We start from the raw sequence: 23,938 nt of genomic DNA on the forward strand, positions 1-23,938 counted from the left end.
ATTCTCAGACTCTCCAACACTAACAATGGCCACAAATAGTAAGTAATGACAAAATAGATTAAAGAGGCTATGTTGTGTTGTTACAAAGTCGACTATAATGCCAGAACTAATGTTTTTTAACATTAAATGGGGAGCTGTGCCTTTAACTGTACAAGGAGCTAGCTTAGCATGTAGCGCGTTAGCTTAGCACGAAGCGTGTTAGCTTAGCACGGAGCGCGTTAGCTTAGCATTACTTCGCGAGATTTGCTTGGCGCCGCGACCTCATGTGAGAGACGCCTCCTGCGCGAGAGAGCCACAGTCCCGACGTTACCTCTGCAGAGGAAAACGCGATGGACCCCCGAAATTGTTGAATCCCTTCTCGTTTCCGAGCCCGCTCCGAGCCACGAAAACCGCTCCAATCCGTTGTTCATTCGAGGCGTAGCAGGGCGGCGCGACAACGATGTGGATCCAGGTCCGCACCATAGACGGGAAGGAGACGCGAACCGTTGAGGACCTCTCCAGGCTGACCAAGATCGAGTCCCTACGGCTGAAAATACAGGACATATTCAACGTGAGCCCCCAGCAGCAGCGCCTCTTCTATAGAGGGAAGCAGGTAAAGCTAATTTTCTTTGTGTCGCTCCGTCATGTAGCGGGGCAGTTTTTTTTTCTTTAGACATTTTGGGCTTTTTTTGACAGGGGCTAAACGCTGGTGGAGCAGCGAGTGGTCTTCTGTCGAGCCGTTTCGGACCCATACGAGCTTCCTGTTTTGATAGGAATTCGCCAGTATAGCTCTTGCGCAAGAGCTCGGGGGTTGCCATCCTTATGGAGGAGGGAGGTGGTGGGGAGGGGGGAGAAGAAGAAAAATGCTAAAGACGACTAGCGTGCAACAAATGTCCTGCCGCCGTGTTGGTGGTGGTGGGGACGTGTTTGTTTACATTGGCAGCGGACAGAAAAGATGAACAACGCGCTCTGTTTCCACACTGCAAACGAGAAGCACTCAAAAACCGTGTGCACCATTTTAAACCCATTCCCCCCCCTCACACACACACACGCACATGTCACAGAAGTGCCTCGTTTTGTAACTTTCGCTGGCTGGGCTGCACGCGCCTTAACGCAAAGCGTGTTTTTGTTTACACTTTATTGTCAGCACGTTGTGCAGACCGTGTCTGTCTGCTGTAAACAAACCATGTCCTCACATGGCGTGATGGGGACAGGTGTCTGCTGTTTCCTCTGTCACACACACACACACGTTTCAGAGGCACGCTTTAGTGTGAACAAATCAGTCCTGTAATCCTAATGTGTTGCATTTAGGAGACAATGATAGTATTTAGCAATTACAAACAAAGCAAGACTATTAAAAATCATAACACTCCTGACATAATAATCAGAGGGAAGTGTTTCAAGCTCTTTAGCTTACTTTGCTTTACACTGGAATAAATGAATAAGATGCTGATCATTTGTTTTGGTACAATTGAGCAAATATGATTATATGCTCTGTCTCTTACTGCTTTCAGTGGATTATATGTTGCGAAAGACAAACACAGCAACTTAAAGTGAATCTGTTCATAATGCTGTTGTTCTTAGACGTCCTATAAATTCTATTTTTGTTGTGCAATTTAAAAAAAAATCACTTCAGATAGACTGATTAATTTGACCGTGCCTGAGACTACTAAACGAACCAGGTCGCTGTAGGACGCAATTTAGCCCTTTTTTTTGTTGTTGTTTTTAAAGCGAGAATGCTCTTCAGTATGTTATTTTTAAGTGTGCAAGTTCCTCTAAAGGGCTCTTAAATATATGTTTATTTACGTTAGGCAAATGTAGTTATGAAAAATAAAATAACCAAATAAAAACAGTGATTTACATCAAGCAAAGAAAAACTCATCTTGATCAACCTGTACTTCTACCAACTTTACTTTTTGGCGTACAGCCTCGATAATAACTGAGTATCATTTGAAAGATTGATTTGCTCTTGAATTAATTATGGCTAATTATTTAGGCTTGCTTGACAAATATTGCACGTTGAAGTATTTCTGTACCTCGTCTATTTAAATACAGAAATCGGTTTGGGTTTTACTATATGGCCCTATTGATTTTCTTTTGTTTGGGTTAGAAAAGCAAAGTCATTTTTAGGGAAGGAAAATCATCCTGATTGTTGTGTTTGTTCGAAGTTAATCAAGTTTAGACATTTTGTGTTTTAAGGCTGAAACCAGAGAATAATGTCATCATGAAGTTAGCCTTTAATTTCCCATAGTTCTTACCGCGAACTGTTTATCGTGCACTTTTTTTCTCTCTCTCTCTCTCTCTCTCTCTCTCTCTCTCAAAGCACAATAATTGCCAGGCAACGAAGACGACGAAAACTGCAATCTGCTTACCTGGTTGTGTGTGTGTTTGAGTTAACGGCGAGTGGCTGCGTGCAGATTGGGTGTTTGCGGTTCACTTTTTGAAAGCGCGCAGGCGTATTTCATGATGTTCTACACACATCTGGGCGCTCTCCTAACTCGTCTATTAAAAAAAGACTCGTGCATGTATATCTGAAAACCTAGCTTGCCTGTGACGTTCTGCGGCGTGTGAAACCTGTCAACGGACGCCGACAACAAAAAAACAGACTGATCCATGATCACTACAGACGTCCCAGCAGAGCATCAGCGACATGATATGCTCAGATTTCTATCATTACATTATTACAAAGCTGTTTCTAACACAATGACTCAGCCAGGCAGATAAACCCCCCAACCCCCCCAGGACGAACAGTACATGATATGTTGATCTCACTGTGCTAACGTTTAGTCACGCTTTCCTCTGTTCTCGTTTCCAGCCTGTATTATCGACCAAAAAGACACTTTACAAATTGCAGTCTGCGTGTTCACGTTGCCTAATAATCCGCTTCTTGTTGTGTAATCAAATAATAATCAGTCGGCACGCAGAGTTTCTTCTCTGCATGTCGCATATGCACGATAGAGAAAGAAAATACTTGGGAGATGTTTGGTAGAGAGAAGAAAAAATCAAAACATGCCTAGATTCTGATGTCTAATAATGCCAATTATGTCTACTTTACCCCAAGATGAGAAAACTGTGTAGTTTAGAAGTCATTTTGAGCACAAAGCAGGACTGCTGCTAAGTAATTGTATTACCAGACGTAGGTACGGTGTAGATAAAGGGGTCGTGGTTTATTAACAACCAGTCGGTTGGCGTCTTGGAGCTGCGGATGATTGTCGAAGCTGATAGCAGAACGGGCCCGCGTAGTGAAGCCTGTGCTTCCTTTTATTTCGATGGAAAATAAGTGGGGAGCCTTGATTAGGGGATTTCCATGTGCTAAGTAATGCGTGGAATGAGCCAGTGGCACACAGCGGACGCTAGCTAGAAGTCTTGCACGCACCCTGGTGTCTGTTAGGGTTTAGACTTGTAGCGGAGCAACTCGGTCTAATTCTCCTTTCAAAATGGCGTCCTGTTTTTTTTTTTTTCTCCCCCTCCAGCCCGCTGCTCTCGCTGCCTCACCAGTTCAAAGTATAGCTTGCCCTTCACTCGAAAAAGGTCCCCGAGCCGGAAGCCGCTCAGTGTTGTGATTCTTCCATCTCCACCCCCCCTCAACATTTCTAAATTGTTTTTTAGTTTGCACGATTACTCCTTGTTTGCGTTGCCGTCTGAGACTTTGGATGTCTCTCCTTTCCCCCCCTCGTACTTGCAAAAGCGTGCTCTCACACCTTCCACTGGCCGTGCGGCCTTTCCGCCACACGCTTTTGCAGCAGGCTGCACATTTTCTAACGTCGAAAGATTTGGCTTGTTGTTCAAAGCTCAGCTTAAAGTGTCCGCGTGATTTAAGCACAAGGCCATACGACACTTTTCCCTCCCTCCCCGAAGCAGCAACTTCTTTTATGTTTAGATAGTCGGGCTCTCTTCGGCTGTTAACTGCTGCTCTTTTGCAGACAGACGGCTGCTGTGACCTAGATATTGTTACGGTTTGGTTGTACGTGGATCGACGTTGCTGTAACCCTTCGGCTGATGGGATTTCTGATGGTTTTGTCGCCGTGTTGTTCAATTACCAGGAAATGCGAACTTGGCTGCAGCCATGCATGCACGCAGTCACACCCTCCTTCCACGGACAGACTGGACAAAGGGCAAAGACAATGAAAGGCGCTGAACCGAAACTACAAACGCACGCTTTCCACCACTTTCATGCGTTGTCACACTTTTCTGCCCCCTTCTAGTTGTAATCTTAGCACACCTATTAGTAAAACGTCCCACCTTTTCATCTGCCAGCTAATACAAAGGCGACGCCAAGTGATAGGGGTTTCCCGTTGCTTTTTTTTAATTGTTAGCTCACATTACTGGGGAATTTTACACCTGCACGTCTTTGTTTATGGCTCCCAAATCAATTAGATAGGTTTCAATGAATTGGTTTTTAGATGCTAGGTGGGGAAAAAAAAGCTGTTGTTCGTTTAAAAAAAAGCTGAAAAAAAGGGAAGTTCAAACAAAAACAACCTTTGCCACCTTTCCTGGTAGCGTACGAGCAAAGAGCCGTTCTTTGAGGTGAAATGACTGTGGGCAGAATGGTGGATAAAAGTCCAAAGATGGGGGCTTGTAGAGAGCAGGCACACACACACACACACACCCTTTCATTGTTTTTGGTAATATGACCTATTTTGCTCAGCTCCTCGCTAACGCAGACAGAGGGTGGAGACAAAAAGTAATTGTGCAGGAGTTGGAGCAGTTTGGGCGGCCTGTCTGAGAGGAAAAATGAAGCTAATTTCTCAGCTGCGTTCAAAGTGTCCTCTCCTGCAGCCGAGCCTGCAGCGTGTTTTGCTCCCTAAACGCGATCTCGAAACGTTGCGCCGGTAATAAATTGGCCTCCTTGATTTCTTTATTCTTAATTTGATTCCACCTTTGGCTGACTATCTGATCGTTATGGTAACCAGGTTGCTTGGTTACTTTATTGTGAGGTTGATTTCTGCTCCAAGAGCTTTAAAGTGTACATAAATGATTTGGTGAGATGCCGTTTGATAAGTCTGTACTGGCTGCAGATTAAAAGCAGCCTAAACAGATTTGTTCTTTGACGGGAAATCGGATCTTCAGAAAGGTCTTCTTCTTTTAACAGCAGCCACAGGTTTTTTTTGTCTTCTCTTTGTTTGTTGTTTGCTCTGACAGTACTTTGTGTGTTTTTTTTTTTTTATGCCCGCTGTGATTAGACATCAGCCTTTTGAAAAGCGTATTAAAATACAGCAAGGGAGTTAAATTGATCCCATTCTGTAATGTGATACATACGCACATGAGAACGCTTTTTTTCATGAACGTTTTGAGGAACCCCATGTCTAAAGACTCTTACTGGAACGCCGAACCTCATTTATTTCACTGTGCCAGCTAATGTAGAAACCAGCTTTTAGATCACGATGCACATGGGGGTGAAAGTGTCACGTCCACGGCTACTCTGTCACAGGGATGTTGTCTGGAACAGTTCCTTTGGAAGATTTTCGTTGGTGGTTTCTTTGTTCTCGGGATTTTTCAGCTGAGTGTGACTGAAGTCAACACCTTCCCGTTAGGGGCTGATCACGCTGTTGGAAATGAAGCCGCCGTGCAGAGCACGTACGAACAGCCGAGGCGGTCGGTCGCCTTTGGTGCAGTGAAATCCAGTCCGTTCCCATCCGTCTAACCCTGAACTTATCAGCAGTGAAAATTCTCTGCGGCTGGTTCTGCCAGCAGGCACGTTATCTGTTGTGGACGGGTTGCTGTTTGTCGGTTTGTCTTTCCTCTGTTAACACACAGACAAAAACAAAAAAAAAAAACAGAAGGAAAGGGGACTTGCTTAACCAAAGTCTGGGCTTCGATAGGGAGGCAGACAAAGAAAAGACCGAGACAGACCGCGGCAGAAAGACGGATAGGTGAGCATGACCGGATGGCCAACTGCTCCACTGATCTAAATTTCACGAGACTATTAAAAACAGAGAGGGATGGGGGGAAATCGTGCTCGCTCCCCACACTGCTCTCCTGCTACACCTCCAAACGCTCTCCTCCTCATTGTCAAATGATGAAGAAGAGCGTTGGGGAGCGTGAGCGAGGGGTGGTGGCCATGCTTGTCTCCCCAGCACGACGGTTTGGTGGGTTTGAGCGTTGAAATGAATAGCTTATGTGTGCAGTGAGTTGGCCTGAATAAACTACACCGCTAACGTAGTAGCTATCGTACTCACTGGTTTTATTTTATTTCTTTTTTTGTCTGAGTGGAGCGCTTTCCGATGCCCGTGCGCCGCTCTGCCTTAAAGGGTCACAGTGATTGCATTGGCGGGTTGCGTCGACAGCGTTTACATGTACGATTCAGACTCCTGGAGAGAGCGGGGGGTTTCTCTCCTGTGGTTGTCATGGCAACCCCATCACTTCTGTCCCCCAGCTACGTATCCCATCGCTGTAATTCATGCGTCCCTGTCTCTTATTTATTTATTTATTTTTTTACCGGCGCCTTTTTTTAAGGAACTGGGTGAAAGCGCGGCGGCGCATCGAGTCCGTGAAATAAATGCTTTTTATTTGTATTCGCGCACGTTTAGCCTCAATTTGAACATCGATTAACGACGGTTTTGAAGAAAACCGAACAGATGTTGGTGTGGACTCCTGATCAACGAGCTTTAACGCCAACGCTGTAAATAAAAGCACATGAATTTATTTAAGCGCTACGTGTTTCTTGATGCTTTTTGTTGACTGTAGTTACATTATTATTATTTATTTTACTTTTTAAAATAAATGTCTTGTTTATAATTCACAAGCAGGCTTATGATTTAGTCTGAGGGCTCTCAGCAGGCGTCCATTAGGATTAGAACCCATTAGACTTAGAGTAATATTAAATGAAGGATTATTGTTAACATTTACGCAAACAAAAGTTGATAAACATGTTGCAACATTCCAGTCTATAATGGCATGCCTATTAAAATAATTTCCTTTTAAACTGAATACCTTTAGGGTTGTATTTTATGATGTTTTGCCTTATTTTTTTTACTTTTAATGGCATAAATAAATAATTAAAGCCAAAATTAATGGGAAAAAATAATCATTACATTCTCATTGTCAGTTGTAGCATTTTATTACACAACTATGCTTTGCTGCACGTGTGAATCTACGCTTTTTTTTAAACAAATACCAATGACTTATTTGTTTACGTAGATGGAAGATGGCCAGACGCTGTTTGATTACAACGTGGGCCTGAATGACATCGTCCAGCTGCTGATTCGGTCTCAGGCGGATCACCCGGACAGCCCCGCCGCCAAGGACTCCTCAGGTGTCGCCGGTAGTTCGGCTCCTCTTCCCGGCTCCAAGCCCGACGGCTGCAGCTCCCCGGCTCCTGCCTCCCCCGCAGCCATGGAGACTTCGGCCACTGTGAACAGCGAGATCAGCAGCCTCTCCACCAGCACCGCAGGCGAAAGCAAGCCAGACACCAGCGCCACCGGTAACTTCGCCAGTACCAAAAATGGGTTCAAGTCCTCCAGTCCAGCGCCGGACGCCCAGCCGCCCACGTCCAGCAGGAACACGCTAATCAACCCGGGGATCGGCTCGTACAAGGTGAGTATGGTAGCGTAACAAACATGACCATGTTGTGTAAGTCAGTATCCTGGAAACAATAAAAGCTGGATTATTTCCGCTTCAGGACGCATTTCTGTATTTTAAGACTTTGCAATTAGCTAAAACGCTGAGGTCAAAACCCACTTTTGAAAACTGTGTTTTACACGGGGTGACATGTTCATGATTATGGTCCAGTTCAGCAAGCAGGCAGATCAGTTTTTAGACAGATGAACTGGAAAGTCTACAGTATCACTGGGCATCAATATTTTTACACGTTTTAAGGCATTTATTGCGAACTCTATTTTCAGGGGCGCATTAGTGTTATATTTGAGACTTATTTCAGGAAGGCTTCTCAGAATTTGTGCAAAAACATAAAATTCTTAATGTTAAAATGGTACAACAAACGGAACAAGTGTTTAAGTTTAAGTTTATCAAAATTTTTACCAAAAAAATTGGCACCAAGTGATATTAATCACATTACTTATGTACTATAACGTGTTTATTCGTCAGGATGTTCAATTAGCACAAATGTACATTCAAACATTACAGTGCATTAGCCTTCAGCTTGGCTTTTCAAAGTTGGAAGATATGTATCTTAAATATACAGAAAAGGCACTAACTGTGTTATTTTTTTAAGCCTGCATACAGAAATGAAGAGCCTGAGTGTCATTTCTGTGTCTGTGTCTCCACAGATTAACGAGCTGGTGGACTGCAGAGACGTAAGCCTCGGCGCCTGGTTCGAGGCTTGCATCGAAAATGTGACAATAGCCCCGAAAGGACAGGCCGCGCCCGCCAAGGCTAGGGTGGGTCGGCCCCCAAAAAGGACTAATGGAAACCTGGAGGCTGAGCAGGGACAGGGACAGGGACAGGGACAGGGTCAAACCTCGGACAGTAACAGGAATAATGCCGGGTTGAGCTCGGAGAGCAACGGAGCCTCCACCTCTCAGACAGACTTTACAGCGAAAGCTGGCAAGGACAAAGAAGAGGACGTAATCTACCACATTAAATACGAAGAGTAAGTCCGTGCCTTTTTACTGGCTTAGCTGTTTTGAACGAATCCTTACTGCAGCAGCAGAATACCGCGGTTCAAAAGAGAACCAATCAAGCGTTCGGCGTACCTGTTGGCGCTCCATCAAATTGCTGCAACGTTCACTGATAACGGCAATATGAAGACAACAAGCATATTGGTTTAATTATTTGGGTAGTCTGTGTTTAACGGCGTGCAGCAGTTCTGATTGTGAAGCGGCCGTGTACCGGAGTTTATTAAATAATCTCCGTGGGGCAGAGCAGCTTCATTTTGTCTGGCTGTTTATTAAAAAAATGTTGTCTTATTTTATTGGTAGGTTTGCTTCTTGTCTGGTAATTATCTCTAAAGTTAGGCTACATCGAAATGCTGCATTGTAGTCATCATTTTGTGTCATTTCTAATGATGTCTTGACTACGCAGCTGACGACAGACTGTGGCTCGTGTGTTTTTCTCTCAAACTAAAAATTTAAGGCAGCTGGATCTTGCCATTTGCAGTTTTCGATGTGATAAATTTTACAGAAGCAAATAAATTACCGACCTTTGCTAAGGAATAAAATGGCAGCGGTGTCAGATAGCAGGCGGGACTGACGCCTGATTAAAGTTTGAGGCGCTGCTGGGTGGATGGACCTGAGGAGATCAGGGTTTATTACTGTGTGCTCGGGTCATGGTTAGAGTTCATTTCTTATTGACCAGTCAAGAATTTTAATGGGGGAGATCTCATCAGTCACCCAACCCTAATCTGCACTGGGACGGTTTGACAGCATTTCTTCTGGGGTAGAAAATTAATCTGGTGTTGTTTTTTTTTTTTTGTCAACGCTTTTCTCGGAGCTTACTGAACAAATCATGCGCATAGGGTTGGTATCTGTCAGCAGAGACGGTTCTGCAGGAATCCAGGAATCACGGGCGGCTTTTTTCCTGCCGGCGGGACGGAGGACGGAGGTTTGTGTCGCCGGTGCTCAAGTTCGGACTCCGTCTCTCGATTTTTCCAGCGAATTCACTCAGAAGCAGATGTTTCCATGGTAACTCATGGATTCTCGGGAGCATTGCTTCTTTGCTCGCCTCCTCCAGCTTCGTCTGTAATTTGCCGTGAACACGAGACTGGCGAGGCAGAGCGTGCATGTGTGTCTCTGCCAAATCTGTTATTCCAGAGCGATCGCATCATGGTTCGTTGGGCCTTCAGTGTGGGTTTTTACGTAGACTTCACTTCCTGGGCGAAGCGCTTTTTATTTTATTTGTGGTACGGTTATCACTGATGAGGCAGGACGGCGTCTGCTCGGACGATTCAACAGTCCACACTGTTTGGGTTCCTGTTTTTTTAAATTATTAAAAAGATCTTTGTTTGTGCGTTGTTGTAGTCTGCTCTGCTGTACCTCGTTTGCTTCATCTAATCGTGCCAGCGAACAGAAACGAGAAAGTCCTGCACAGGCTCTAAAACTTCACCTTTACACTAATATGTGAATTTTAGTTCATAAACTCCCTTGAAGCTACAGGTAAAAGCTAATTTTCTGCATTTTCTGCTTTAGGTTCAGCTTGTTAAATAGATGGTTTTTCCTCCTCGCTGCTTTTTCTACTCGTGAGCCATTGACGTTCTATTTTTTTTGTCTTTCTTTCCCCCCATCATTTTGTTTGCTCGAGAAAAATGGAGGGTGGGTAAGGTTGCTCCGTCTTCACACACCACAAACCCCTCCACCCCTCCTAACACCTGCCTGCATAGTCTGAAAGAGACAAACCAGCCCTTCCAAGTCAGCCGCCATGTTTTTGGCAGCATTTCTGCAGAAAATAATGAGCCACAAAAAAAAAAAACAAAGAGAGCGAAACGTTGGGAGAATCTCCTCCTGACTGCTCCCGAGAACCGATGTGGCCTGTGTGCTTTTGTTCCTTCACTTTAAATACAATCAGACGGCGAAGTCTTGGCTGAACCGAAGATGCTCCAACGGATCTCTAGAGAGTCCCGAATAAAGATAGAATTTTTGTCTAAGCCCATTTTAGTATGCAGATGGTGGGGGAAAAAGGATCTTAGTTTGTGAAAGATGTCAAAACGTCAAACTTTTGGTTTTATTGGTAATTTTAAGCCCTTGAAGCTGGCTGGTAACAACAAACTATAACTTAATTGTGAAGGAATCATATTTCCTGCAGCATAATCTGGCCAAAAAGAAATTATATTATATGCAAAGGTGGATTTTTTAATGTTAAATATAAATATGGCTTTAAAGGTAAACAAATGTATGGTTTTATGAATTGTTTGCCAACACATTGTTTAAATTTGACTCCTCCAAATGGGACGAGATATGAAAACACCACAGAAAATGAGTCCAATCACATCTTACACACCTTTACACTGAGGTGTTACATCAGCTGCGGATCACAGGAATCCAGCAGTGATTTGAGATGATTGCTTCATGCTTTTACAGATTTCTCCAAAAAAAAACAAAAACCCACAGATCTTTGGTTTGGTGGGTTTTAAAACTATTAGAATAAGTTTAAATTTGTCTGGTTGTGAAAACTCATCTGTGTGTAAAGTGAGCCGTTTGCAGCTCTGCATGTTGGACAAAACTAGTTTGCAAGTTTCATTGTTTGACTATAAGTGGTGTTATTTGAATGGATTGCCAAACGAGGAGGCTTAAGCTGTTCTTATATGGGGTCTTGATTCTCATTAACATGGATTAACATATTAAGCCCGAGACGGCCTGTCGGTGTATTTGACTACCTGAGCTCTTCTGAGAGAGCACTTATCTGCTTTGTTGTTGTGTTTAATTAATGAGATTATTTTCAGTTCGCTTTCTTTTTCCTAATTGCCTTTGCTTTGTTTCATTTTCTGCACGGGGCAGTTATCGGTTGATTGTCGTGTCCGGAGCGGCGACTGATATTAAATTGGCCTGTCATTGCTCGCAAAAAGAGTGTACTGGGGAATGTACGGAGGAGTGCAGTTTTTATCGTACAGAACAAATAGCACAGGTTAAAAAAAATGAATTAAAAGATTAATATTAACTCCTTTGGTTGCAGCGTCTCGCGAGGTCTCAATCATTATCTGTGTAAGCGAGGGCGACATCTGTCTTATTATTGGCTGCAAACAAAGGGAAAAGGTCGATAATGTTTTTTCCTGTGTGAGTGTGTTTGTTTCTACCTTTAGCACAAAATCTCTTGGATGAATTTTAATGAAACTGAAAGTAATCATTATGTGTACATCTACAGCTGATTACTCCTTGGTTGTCAGCCCTATTAAAGATGGCTGCCATAGCTAAATGACCATCTTAAGCACAAAAAACTGCTATAACTCAGCCAGTTGTACAGATGTTGAGCTAAAGTCTGGTGTGGTAGTAGCTGAGAATCATTCACAACACATACTCTGAGCACTAGAAAATGTGCAACATCTTTATAATATTTAAAATATTTCATGAACCACTGGACAGGTTTTAGTGAAATTCTCAACAAATAATCTTCGGCTGTACATCTAAAACTCATTAACATTTGGGGGCCAGCCCAATTCAAGATGGCTGCCACAGCTAACTGATTTCAGCCAACACAAAAATGGCTTTAACTCAGTCAGTTTTACAGATGCTGAGCTACATTTAGTACGGTAGTCGCTGAGAGTCATATCTCAACACGTTCCCCGAGCTCCATCACACGTCACCGGATCTCGCAATATCACGTGACGTCGTGCGTAGCGCCATTTAACGAGGTTTGACCAAAACGGACGCCCCTGTGTCCCTTCTCAGCGTGAAAACGATCTTGGTTCAAATGTCTGGCACGAACGGCGGTGGGCTGTTTCTTTCAAGGAATGCTAGGCCTTTAATTTGATCTGCATTCAGGCCAAATAAAAGTATTCGTGCGGTTGCTACGTACCACTCATAAATTGTACTTGGAAGCAGCTTTTAAGGAGAGTAGCCTCCACCCTTTAACCACGGGGGCAGTTGTCTGGAGTTACTGATGTTCCTGCTGAATCGCTGCCAAACCGTTTGGCAGTTCTCGCTGCTTCTACCAAAATGGGTTCAGCGTGCCAGTTTTATTTATTTATTTATTTTGGCCATTGTCTGGTCTGAACAGAATAGTTTTCCGCGGCTTCTGTCACTTGTTAGAAAACTGTCGGCTCTGATTTGGGAGTCGTAGCTTTGGATTCATTTAAACAACGCGAGTTGGGCGAGCAGCAGCAGAAACACTCGGCTCCGTGAAGGTCAGCGGGACGGCTTTGTTCAAGTTCTGGTGCAGCCTGAAGTTTGTACACTGTGAGCGTGCTGAATGCGGATGCGCCAGCATTAATATTAAATAGCAGCAGACCCCCCTTTTCTTTTTTTTTTAAATTGTATTGTAAGAAACGCTCTTTTACATTGCTACAATCACTGTAGGTCAGCATCTTCTCCTAAATACATTTTAAGTCCTTTTTGCCTTCTGGATTATTTAATTTGACAGTATTGATTTATTATTTGTGCATCAGGTTATTTCTTTTATTTTGACACTTATGTGTAAGTCATTGTCCGTGGGTCTGAAGTCTGTTAGTGTGACGTCGAGCCCGGTCGCTTCAGCTTTCTTTCTGCTCTCCTTCTGTTCATGCCGAGTCCCGTTGTGCTTCAGAGTTGATTTACGGTTTTTGTCTGTGTGTGTGTGTATACAATCGAATGTCGGCATGCGTCTGTGTTTTTATGTTGCTTTCGTTCACCCCTTCCCGCTCTTCCTAAAACCCCACATTAATCCCTTGGGCCTAAAAAGAGGAAATCCGTGCGCTGTTCCCCGGGCCTCCTCCTCATGGGAAGAACTAGTCGAGCCAGAACTGTTCGTCTGCGGCTCTCGGTCCTCTTCAGTCGGTTTAAAGCTGCTTAAAGTCTGGTCTTCCCAGCACGAAGGGCGTCCGTCACCACCATAACGTCTTATCCTTACGTGAAGCAATTATTTTACCTGAGCTAAATCGGGCTGCTTTTTTGGGTCCGCGTTGCTGTAAGACCCAGTTTAGGGTCGGCTTTCCCAGCAAAACGTACACAGGCACTGCTCTCTCATTCATGCAATCCTTCACTATGCCTCTGACCTCCTGCTGTGTGAGCAGGCCCGAGTGTGGAAACTTTCAGTGCCAACACATTGTTCGTCTGTAAGCATAATTACCCCTGATGGTAAGCAAGAAGTCTGCCGATTTGTGTTGTAAATCATCAAATGTTAGTTGTGTTAACAGGAAATCTGACAGAAATTCGTACCTGTTTAGGTTGATGCACAATATTTAAAACCAGACAAGAAAAAAATAATAAAAAAGGCAAAAATCTGTTCCCTCAGTTGTAAAAGAAGACAGACCATTTGCTAGACAGGAGTCATAACATCCAGGTTTTGCTGGTTAACAGTCATCCAGCAATTAATTTAAGCAAAATGTTTTAAAATCATAGTCAGAAAAAAAAACAATAACCGTGTTTCATTTAGCTCAATCCGTAGCTAAACAGCACAAAAAGTAAGGAAATTTGTGTTTAGTTGATTATTTCTTTGTTGTTACAATGCTTCTTGGCCAAACAAACAAACAAAAAAAAACTCATGCCCTTGGAAAGCCTGTTTATTTCCTCTTAAATGATGCCACATTAGGAGTGAAGATGCATTTATGGGTTGCTCCCATTTAAAAAAAAAAAAAAAAAAAAATTTCCAAATCTTCTCCAGTAATGCCAAGCAGCTTATTCAGCTGTTGACTCTTGTTTTGAGCTTCTGTTACGACAGATGATTGTGAGCAATCAGTGGTAATCCCATATCTCCACAGTCTGGGACCGACCTCCAAGATGGCAGTCTTCGCCCCCCACACAGAGCGGCGTTTATCTGAGACTTTCTCCAAAATTTTGGTAGTTGAGAACATGGAAGGCCCTGCCTGACGTCTTGCTGGTTGAAGAATGGAACACCACCCCGCAGCGGTGTGTGACGGAGGAGGAGCCAGGCTGTTGTGGCTGTGTATGGTTCTTCCACCTGCGACAGAGGTCCCCGCTTGTTAAATTAATAAACTGTTAAATTGCCAATATGTCTTGTTTCTTCACACTTTAATCATGTAATCCAATAAACAACACCAAACAAGTGTTAATAGCAGACTAAACTGTTCGGCAGAGAAGATTTGACGAGTTTTTGAGTCAAACTTTTTGAGTTTTTCTGGGGCGCAACCCACAAACTCAGCCCACAAATGTATTTTCCTAACAAATGTGGCACCATTTGAGGGGGGAGGTAAGATTTATTGCCAAGAAGCATTGTTACACTAAAAAAAAAAATCAACCCAACAGAAATCTCTGAAGGTTTTGTGTTAAGTTTACGTATTTGTTGCTTTTGGCTGTTGTTCGTTTTTTTTTTTTTTTTTTCTTACCCGCTCCTCAGTGACAGCTGCCGTCTGCAGCAGGGGGTGTAGCAGTTACCAGAAACTACGCTCAGGATGTACAGTAGATGACTCAAGCTCGGTCCAACCCTGCTGGACCCAGAGTTGTTTTCTTAACTGGCTGACTTTAGGCGAGAACAAAGAATATCATCAAGCCTCGCTCTGTGACCTGAGCTGCGGTGGAACCATTCCTTATTGCTTCTCATTCCTTTAAAACAACAGTTCCAGTAATTTGTCAGCCTTCGGTGAAAGTCTTTTATGAAAGACAGCCGAGTGGTTAAGTGGTAAGATGCAGTAAGTTTGCTTCATAAAATGGCATTCAGTGTAGATGAATGTGGTGGGGATCGATATAACCCTTTAGATTTCTTTGCTCAGAATTTTATTGAAAGAGCAGTTTAGTTCATTGTGTGGTCTTTACAAACAACGGGTTTTATTTTTGTTTAAAAAATCCTTATCATATTGGAGCTACCGGTTTAAAATCTCTCATATCGACAAAAAAATGTAAGCCTGCCTTGTATTCATGGAAAACTACTATATTCTCTTAATACACAGATACGTACCATAAGGTTAGAGGATTAACAAATGCTAATATGCTACAAAGTGCATTTTATCAGTATGAGCTAACCAGAATTTGGGTTTGTGTTTAAAATTCTCGTTTATTAGTTTTCATTCTTCTGGCCTGATGTGAGGAGCTGCAGACTTGTGTAGACTTGCATGTTTCCCCTCAGAAAGGCTCGTATTTTTATCTGTGGAGCTGATGTTAAACTGACTCTACATTCTGAGTGTTCCTCTGTTTCCTGAGAATTTATGCACATTTCTGTGCTCATTGTGAAAGGCCTTGTTTTTTAGCCAGTCTTTAAGCTCAGGTGGGGATACAGGGTTCTTAAATTGAACGCTGATCTCAGAGGATTGTTCGGACGTACTCAGAAGTACGAGTTTGATGTTCCGCCCGTAGAACTTCCATCAGAAAACAAGTCTCTAAACGGTTGTGTTTTTCCCCGCCTCTCCTTTCCCTTCCAGCTACCCGGAAAATGGCGTCGTGGAGATGAAGTCTGTAGACGTAAGGCCGCGCGCCAGGACGGTGCTGCGGTGGGACCAGCTCCAGGTGGGGATGCGCGTGATGATCAACTACAACATGGAGACGCCAGAGGAGAGAGGCTTCTGGTACGACGCGGAGATCGTTACCCTGAATCAGGCTTCCCGCACCAACAAGGAGCTCCGAGTCAACATCCTCTTAGGGTGAGGATTTCGCTTATGAGATTGATAAATTTAGATTTTTGATGGAAAGTATGTATTTTTTTGCTTTTCTCTTTTTAAATCTATAAGGTTGTGCCTAAATTCCTCTACCTTGATGGCTGTGTCTCCCCCTAGGGGTCCTGGAGATGTAATTGGAGATTGTAAAGTTAATTTTCTAGATGAAATCTACCAGATAGAGAAACCAGGAGCTCGTCCGCTCTCGAGTGCAGATGGACAGTTTAAACGTATGAATCGGATCACACAAACACGCACAATAGAAACACTGGCAAACCTTCTGATACCTGGTGCGCGGCAGTGCCCAGATGTGTTTTAGGTGATGCGTTTATGCGTTTGTGGCTCCAGGGAAGAGCGGACCGGAGTGCAAACACTGCAAGGCCGACCCCGAGGCGGAGTGTCGGTTCTGCTCCTGCTGCGTGTGCGGCGGGAAGCAGGACGCTCACATGCAGCTGCTGTGCGACGAGTGCAACATGGCGTTCCACATCTACTGCCTCAACCCGCCGCTGACCACCATCCCAGACGAGGAGGACTGGTGAGATGAAGCTCTGCACCTCACTTATTTTAGAACGGCTGATTAAACAAGTCGAGTGTGGTGTGAAGTGCCGTTTAGGCAGTAATTAAGTGGTGAACAATCAATGTGAAAAAGGTGACACGACTGGCTTGAAATGGTCAGTTTATTTAATGTTACTTTCTGCAAAACAAGAATTCGGTTGTAGAAGATTAATGAAAAACACTGGCAAGTAATAAGCTTACATGAAGATTCCTCCCTTAATTATTATTTTGCCATCTGTTGTAGCTTAACAGCATAAAGATTTCTCCATAGATTCAACAGTTTGGGACAGAAAACGGAGATTAGGAAAAAAAATACTGAAGGCCCAAATTCATTTACTTTGAAACATTATATCCAAGTGGGAGACAGAATAATCTTATTGGCTTTCATTGAATTCTCAGCGTTTTATTAAGAGAGAACAGATATAAAAAGCAGGTGAAAAAACAGAACTTGTCACGTTTTAATGGTTTTCAACAAATCCCATTTATCTGCCAGGAAAAGGAAAAAAATGGATGTAAGGATGTCTTTTTGACGCTAGACTTTTAAAATATCAAAAGCAACCGAGCAGGATTTTATTTTTTTATTATTATTTTATTCTTGCCAGGTACTGTCCAACCTGTAAAAATGACACCAGTGAAGTTGTCAAGGCTGGCGAGAAGCTCAAAGCCAGCAAGAAGAAAGCCAAAATGCCTTCGGCTACAACCGAGAGTCAAAGGGACTGGGGAAAGGTAGGACCTGAGGGCGAAATCTGACTGATCTTCACTTACCTAAAAACATTATTTAGGTTTGTCTGCAAAAGTACAACCCTGGTGGAGAAACTGTTGTTTTTATTACAGTTAAACAACACCTGAAAAATGCCTGACTGCATTATTTACTTATAGAAGAAACGTCCTATTTTATTAGAAAAAAGGACTAAAAACATATGTGTAAAGCTACGTGAAACCTGTAGTTCTTGCTGACTTTTAGCACCATAAGTTTCATTTAACTAGTCTTTTTTTTCACCTACAGGCTGCTCTGTTCAGTGTATTTTTTGTACTCTGCTGTCGATGTGATTTGAAGTAATCGTGTATTTCTGGTAAACATTTCCTGAAAACATCACAACTCCCTCGTTCACATTAGACGATCAAATATTTTTTTCCTGTCCCGCTCTAAATAACTTTAGATCATGTTGCTGGAGGTTTCAAGTAATGTTTGTCTGACCTATGCGGAGGTAAAACTGAGCTATTATTGATAAACTATAAAAAAACATGACTATTGAACTCATCGTAAACTTCCTTTCCCCCCCCTTTTTTTAACAGAAGTCATAAATTTATCTTTAAACTGTTTCTTTGGCCAAACTGTGAACTGTATAATTTAAGCTGCTGAGACAGAAAAGTGGAAGGAGGAAACATCTGATTTATATTTTCGCTCTCCTAATAAGTGCTGTTTTTAAAAACTGCGCGGCTCTTTTTTCCCCCCATTGTGGACATGCTGTCTCCTTGACGCTCCTCTCCGTGGTGTAATGTGAACAATGCCATTAGGCATGACTGAGCCACTTTCCTGGAACGAGCGACGGAAAATAACTCCTTTCTTTACCAGAATGCTCCCTTTCTGTGTGGATTAATTGAAAACAGCCTGGCCTGTGCTCTTTGGTACATTGTAAGTGCTCTGAGTCACAGCGCTCGTACTCGACTGTAATATTTGTGCAACTTTACAAGCCTTAAAATAAAGCACTTGTCTCGGCGATCGCTTTCTCGCCTTTAAAAACTTAATTTGACGAGCTGAATTGCCCGTTCAAACTTCTAGGCGTTTTACTTAAACACGGCGCTCCTAAAGGAACTATAAAAACGCAACGTGTGAGCATCCAGCGTGCTGTTAAATGGGTTTTATTTTGCTGAAAATGTGTTTTCTCGTTGCATACAGGGTATGGCGTGTGTGGGACGCACTAAAGAATGCACAATTGTTCCCTCGAACCACTACGGGCCAATTCCTGGTGTTCCTGTTGGAACCACCTGGAAATTCAGAGTTCAGGTTAGCTCATTTCAAACAACTACGGATGAAGTAACGACATGTCATATTCATGCACAACTGCTTGAGTTAAACATAATAATAATGATCGGCGTGAAGAACGTTAAAAAATGTGCTTTTTATTGTTCGTGTTAAAGGGATTTAAGCAGTTTTGTTGCTTTTAGAAAGAAGTTTTGCACGTTCTGTTTTTTTTACAGTGCCTTACAAAAGTAATGAAGTCCACACTGACTATAAGGATGTTTCTGTTTGTTTGCTTCTACGCCATCAGGTAAGTGAGGCAGGTGTTCACAGGCCGCATGTCGGCGGCATCCACGGGCGCAGCAACGATGGCTCCTATTCGCTGGTGCTGGCTGGAGGCTTTGAGGACGAAGTGGTGGGTTTCCCTCTTCTTTCTTTACTCTTGCCGCCGCTCTGTTGAGCCACGTGTGATGCTGCGGGGATGGATGTGTTATTTGCTACGCTTTGACCGGGTCTCTGGGTTATGGTGACTGTGATCTGTGGCAGGACCGGGGAGATGAGTTCACCTACACGGGCAGCGGGGGTCGTGACCTCTCGGGAAACAAACGGATCGGAGAGCACTGTTTCGACCAAACGCTGACCCACATGAATAGGTATAGGTTTTAACAAAGTTGTTGTTGATTTAAGAGGAACCATCCAACACCTAATGAACATGGTGCTGTCGCGTCTGCAGGGCATTGGCCTTAAACTGTGATGCGCCTCTGAACGACAAAGATGGAGCGGAGTCCAGAAACTGGCGAGCGGGAAAACCCGTGAGAGTGGTGCGCAGCTCTAAGGGTAGACGTATCAGCAAATATGCTCCAGAAGAAGGAAACCGCTACGACGGGATTTACAAGGTACACTCGGATCTTGTGCATCTAAAGAAAACTGGATGTGATGCTTCTGAAAATGTCGAAGGAAATTCAAGGAAGAGTTGAAGTTTAGTTAGACGAGCTCCAAAACACCACAGCTGTGTGAGATCAAGTCTGTTGCTACAACAGCTGAACTCATTATTTTAAATTCACGCCGTCTTCATAAAGAGTTACAAAATCTTTTTTCTACGTGACAAATTTTTTCCTCTGTTGTGTTTTTTGCGGTGGCCCGCAGGTGGTAAAGTATTGGCCGGAGATCGGAAAATGTGGTTATTTGGTTTGGAGGTACCTGCTGAGACGGGATGATCTGGAACCAGCACCATGGACCCCCGAAGGACTGGAGAGGATACAGAAACTGGGACTTTCTGTTCAGGTTAGACCACCTTAAAGACGATGGAGAATAATAAATGTACACAGCCAGAACATGATGACGTTGAGTAAAGTCCCATTTTCCCCACCACAAGAGCCTTTACCTCTCAAACTGTAGGACCTGTAAAGGTGTAAAGGTGACACTAAGCTAGATGGTTTGAGTGGGGTCCTTAGGGATTGGATTTGCTTGTCCAGTTTATCCTTTAGATGTTCTCTTGGATTAAAATCTGGTGAATTTGGGGGCAAAGTCAACATACTGAACTCGTGCTCCTCAAACCATTTTTGAGGAGTGGTAAGGCGCACTGTCCTGCTTATAAAAGGCCACTGCCATCATTAAGAGTCGAACTCAGTCAGGAACAATGTTTAGGAAGGTGGCACACTGGAACGGGCACAGACGGTGCTAGGTGAGATTTCTGGCAGCCATCTTATGAAGAGCTACGTGTATCACTCTGTACTGTTTACACGTTGAAGCCACACATTAACGTCTTGTTATCCTGTGTCATCAGTCCAAAAACACACAGAATAACCATATTACATGTGAAAACATAACTGTACTTTAAGTAATTAAGTCATTTACATGTCTACTTGGTCTAACCAGAGCTCTGCGACCAATAAACGTGGGGTGGACAATATAGGGAAAAAAATTATATGACATTATTTTATTTTTTTTTACAGGGAAATAACCATTATAATGTTATTACAATTTCTACATTCATTTTTAACTGTTTTGCAACTTAATAAACTTCCAAACTTTTATTTAAGAGACAACCATAAAAGATAACCAAAAAAACATATATTATAAATGATAGAGCGTGCAGGCAGAATGACATTTCTGAACAGATTTTAATCAGTTTTGCAAACTTATGCTGTGTAAAATTGACATCTAACAAAAACATTACCAGACTTAATCATCACACTCTTTTACCAAACTCAAACATTTTATTTTATTTTGATTTTAAAGCCCAACAACATCTCCTCTCAGGTACAGTGCTCTCTTTTACGAAGCTAACAAATCTTTACTTCAACCTCATGGTCATAATGTTTTGGCTCATTGAAGTACGTCCGGCAAGTGTTGTATGAGCTCAAATTTTTTTGCATGTGCATCCATGCTGAAAAACTGTGGCACATATTGCACCTTATCATGTTGTATGAAATTCTCTTGTAAAACCTTTTTAGTCCATTTTTTTTACCTCCAGTTTTCAGAATAGGTGAACAGAAGATAAAGTGGAAAACAAAACCCCATTAATGATTAATTCACCACGCTGTCGTCTTCTGCAGTACCCACCAGGCTATCTGGCAGCCATGGCTAACAAAACGAAGAAGGAGTCCTGCGCTCGACCCGGTCATGGCGGCCGCAGCAAGCATTACGTCGCCAGGGGGAGGCCACGGAGACGCAAGATGAAAGTGAAAGAAGAGAATGACGATGAGGACGAGGAGGAGGACGAGGCTCCGGAAATCAAGCTGCAGGAGGATGCACCACAGAGTAATGGAGAGCAGAAGACAGCTGAAGACATTGGTGGGTGCTTTTACAGGTCAGGCAGAGGGGGTTGTAAGAAGAGGACGTGTGAGAACCGTGGGATCAGTAGAACTTCTCTTAGACTCATATAAATGTCTCCAGTGATTTCATGTCTTCCAGTCAAAGCCTGGCGTCAGCCCCGTTCAGCACGTTCGTGTTGACCCCCGTTGTTTATTTGTTGACTCTCTAAAATTAGCGGCAACTTTTTCCAAGTCTCACTGTGTGCCTTCACCAGAGCTGTCCCCGGCGACGGAGCCTCCGTCTAAACGTGTGAAGATAGAGGAGACGTTCCAGCTGTCAGAGCAGCAGCAGCAGTTAATCGGGGACGACACGGCCAACAAGAAGCTCTGGGAAGAAGCCAGGGAGCACCTGAAGGAGGGGCCGGTATAACTCCATAAACATTATGCATTCACGCCACATCACTCAGCAACCACTTTACAAATAAAATGCTCTACCCACCAGCCAGAATGACTGAAAAAAACTGGACCTACGCTTACAGCAGGAAGTGTAAGAGTCTGATTGACCCAGTTCATTAGAAACACTTAACAAAACAACATATATGTGATGCTGCTCACAGATATTCCTACCTTGTAATTGCTTTAAATGCACAGACATGGACAAAGATGATTATTTAAAAAGTGGCAAAATATGGCCTAAATAATGAACCAACCAGTCTGTCTATAATTTAGGTTTTAAAGAACGCCTTCCTCTTTCCTTTTGGACTTTCAGACGAACACATCGCTGTTTAACGAGAAGCAACACAAATCTGAAGACTCAAAGCTGTCGCATTCTTAGCACAATCGTGATATGTTTTCCCGTTTGTTTTCTCCTTCCTTTATCGTGCTCCCTGTGCAAGAACTTCCTGCGAAAGCTGGAGCAGATCTTCATGTGCGTGTGCTGCCAGGAGCTGGTCTATCAGCCCATCACCACCGTCTGCTCGCACAATGTCTGCAAGGTACACGGCAGCAGATATTATATATGTGCATACCCCCCTGCCACCGTACGATGACCCTGCCTTGTTTTCACCCCCTCAGACTTGTCTCCAGCGGTCGTTCCGAGCTCAGGTGTACACCTGCCCCGCCTGCCGCCACGACTTGGACAAGGACTATGTCATGAACCAAAACAAGACGCTTCAGATTCTGCTCGACCAGTTCTTTCCCGGCTACAGCAAGGGCCGATGAGGTCGAACTTCCGTTTTTAACTAGGATAAGTACGCACATAAGCATCCATTCTGTGCACCCTCGTATACTGTCGAGTACCTTAGAGCTCCACTTTGAAATTCATTGCACTCACATAATGTAACTTATCCACGGGCAAATGTAAATCGCATCAACAGCCATTAACGTATACAATCAATCACACACAAACAACCTCAGTAGGGACTGACCTCATCTGCTGGAACTTGGATCGTCTCCATCAACATCACCAGCCTGAAATTAAAACCAAGGGCATTTTCCTTCACCCGCCTACTCCAGACAAATAAGTGGGTGCAAAAACAAACGCACAAAAAAAAAACCCAACAAACGCCCCGACTTTCATCCCCACCAACTATCTCAAAGCACTTGCTCGGTGTCAGGTTTCCCCTTCGATTTTACGTTAACCGCCGGTTCCGTTAAGTGACGTTTAAACACCTGCCAACCTGCTCGCATTTTCTGTACCATGTATGCAGCTTGTAACACGAAAACACTGAGGTAATTTACGTGTTTCGGCCACTTGTCTCACACAGTTTATGGTGCTAAGAGGGGGGCAAATTTGAGCAACAGATGCTCTTATAATAATAATTTCTGGCAAGGTGAAGTTAAAGGCGTTAAACACTATATCTTAAAACAATACAGCACTATATTAGTGACTCATGCAGTTCTTTTGTAGGCTGGGAGCGCTTGCCTGCATTCTGTTTGGTGCTCTTGTCACTAGGAATAATGCCATTGGCTTTGCCTTGAGCCAACAGGGGTAACTTTCTGTGTATTGGCAGAAAACATTAATTGGTAACCTTGGGTTTAACATGGAGTCTGAAGAAGCACTTAAAAAGAAAAACACACACGCACAAAGCAAAAACAAAAAGAGATCAGAGGGGAAATTTCAGGAGTTTGTGTTTTTTGCAAAACGTCCTGGATCAAGCTTTCACCACGCTTTCCTCCAACATTAGACAACTAAGTTCTGAGATTTTCCTTCATTGGTCAGGAATATTAATTCGCCTGCAGGATTATAAAAAACAAAAAAACGGTGTTTGGTGCGCTGCCTGCCTGTCTTTTCAGTGACATTTAAAAGGGCAGGTTGCAGTCGTCCCTGGTGTTACCAAGCAACCGCGATCGAGCAGGACTTTCTGCGCGGATGCTTCGCTCCTGCTGTGCTCTGCAAATATTCACCTGCCACCGTCCCGCTTGTAGATGTCCACCGGTTCGCCGCGACGCCATTCTCCGTTTGTGGGGAAGCCAGCTGACATTCTTTTCCCCATTAGATCCAGAAAATGGTGGCGTTTTTTTTTTTCTTCCCGCCCCTCCTAGATCGCAGCGAAC

At 43.5% G+C, this 23,938-nt stretch overlaps 1 protein-coding gene across 1 annotated transcript; it reads left to right on the forward strand.

Moving 5' to 3' along the window:
- On the forward strand, positions 1 to 22,937 carry LOC108230974 (E3 ubiquitin-protein ligase UHRF2). The gene is made up of 16 exons (XM_017407621.3): positions 1 to 592; positions 7,120 to 7,515; positions 8,208 to 8,530; positions 15,878 to 16,096; positions 16,229 to 16,338; positions 16,457 to 16,643; positions 17,266 to 17,389; positions 18,564 to 18,671; positions 18,937 to 19,041; positions 19,173 to 19,279; positions 19,360 to 19,522; positions 19,773 to 19,910; positions 21,185 to 21,422; positions 21,658 to 21,806; positions 22,279 to 22,377; positions 22,457 to 22,937. The coding sequence occupies exons 1-16, from the start codon at positions 440 to 442 to the stop codon at positions 22,601 to 22,603; spliced, it is 2,766 nt and encodes a 921-aa protein (XP_017263110.1). The 5' UTR covers positions 1 to 439; the 3' UTR covers positions 22,604 to 22,937.
- The last annotated feature ends 1,001 nt before the right edge of the window (positions 22,938 to 23,938 follow it).

Source organism: Kryptolebias marmoratus, linkage group LG14 (assembly GCF_001649575.2).
Source record: "Kryptolebias marmoratus isolate JLee-2015 linkage group LG14, ASM164957v2, whole genome shotgun sequence".
Lineage (NCBI taxonomy): Eukaryota > Metazoa > Chordata > Actinopteri > Cyprinodontiformes > Rivulidae > Kryptolebias > Kryptolebias marmoratus.

What these genes read in the sequence shown, in the direction of transcription:
- LOC108230974 (XM_017407621.3), top strand. Translation starts at nt 440, where the DNA reads ATGTGGATCCAGGTCCGCACCATAGACGGGAAGGAGACGCGAACCGTT. An exon ending in TCTTCTATAGAGGGAAGCAG is followed by an intron (nt 593 to 7,119) that starts GTAAAGCTAATT and finishes TTGTTTACGTAG; the next exon opens with ATGGAAGATGGCCAGACGCT. An exon ending in GCTCGCACAATGTCTGCAAG is followed by an intron (nt 22,378 to 22,456) that starts GTACACGGCAGC and finishes TCACCCCCTCAG; the next exon opens with ACTTGTCTCCAGCGGTCGTT.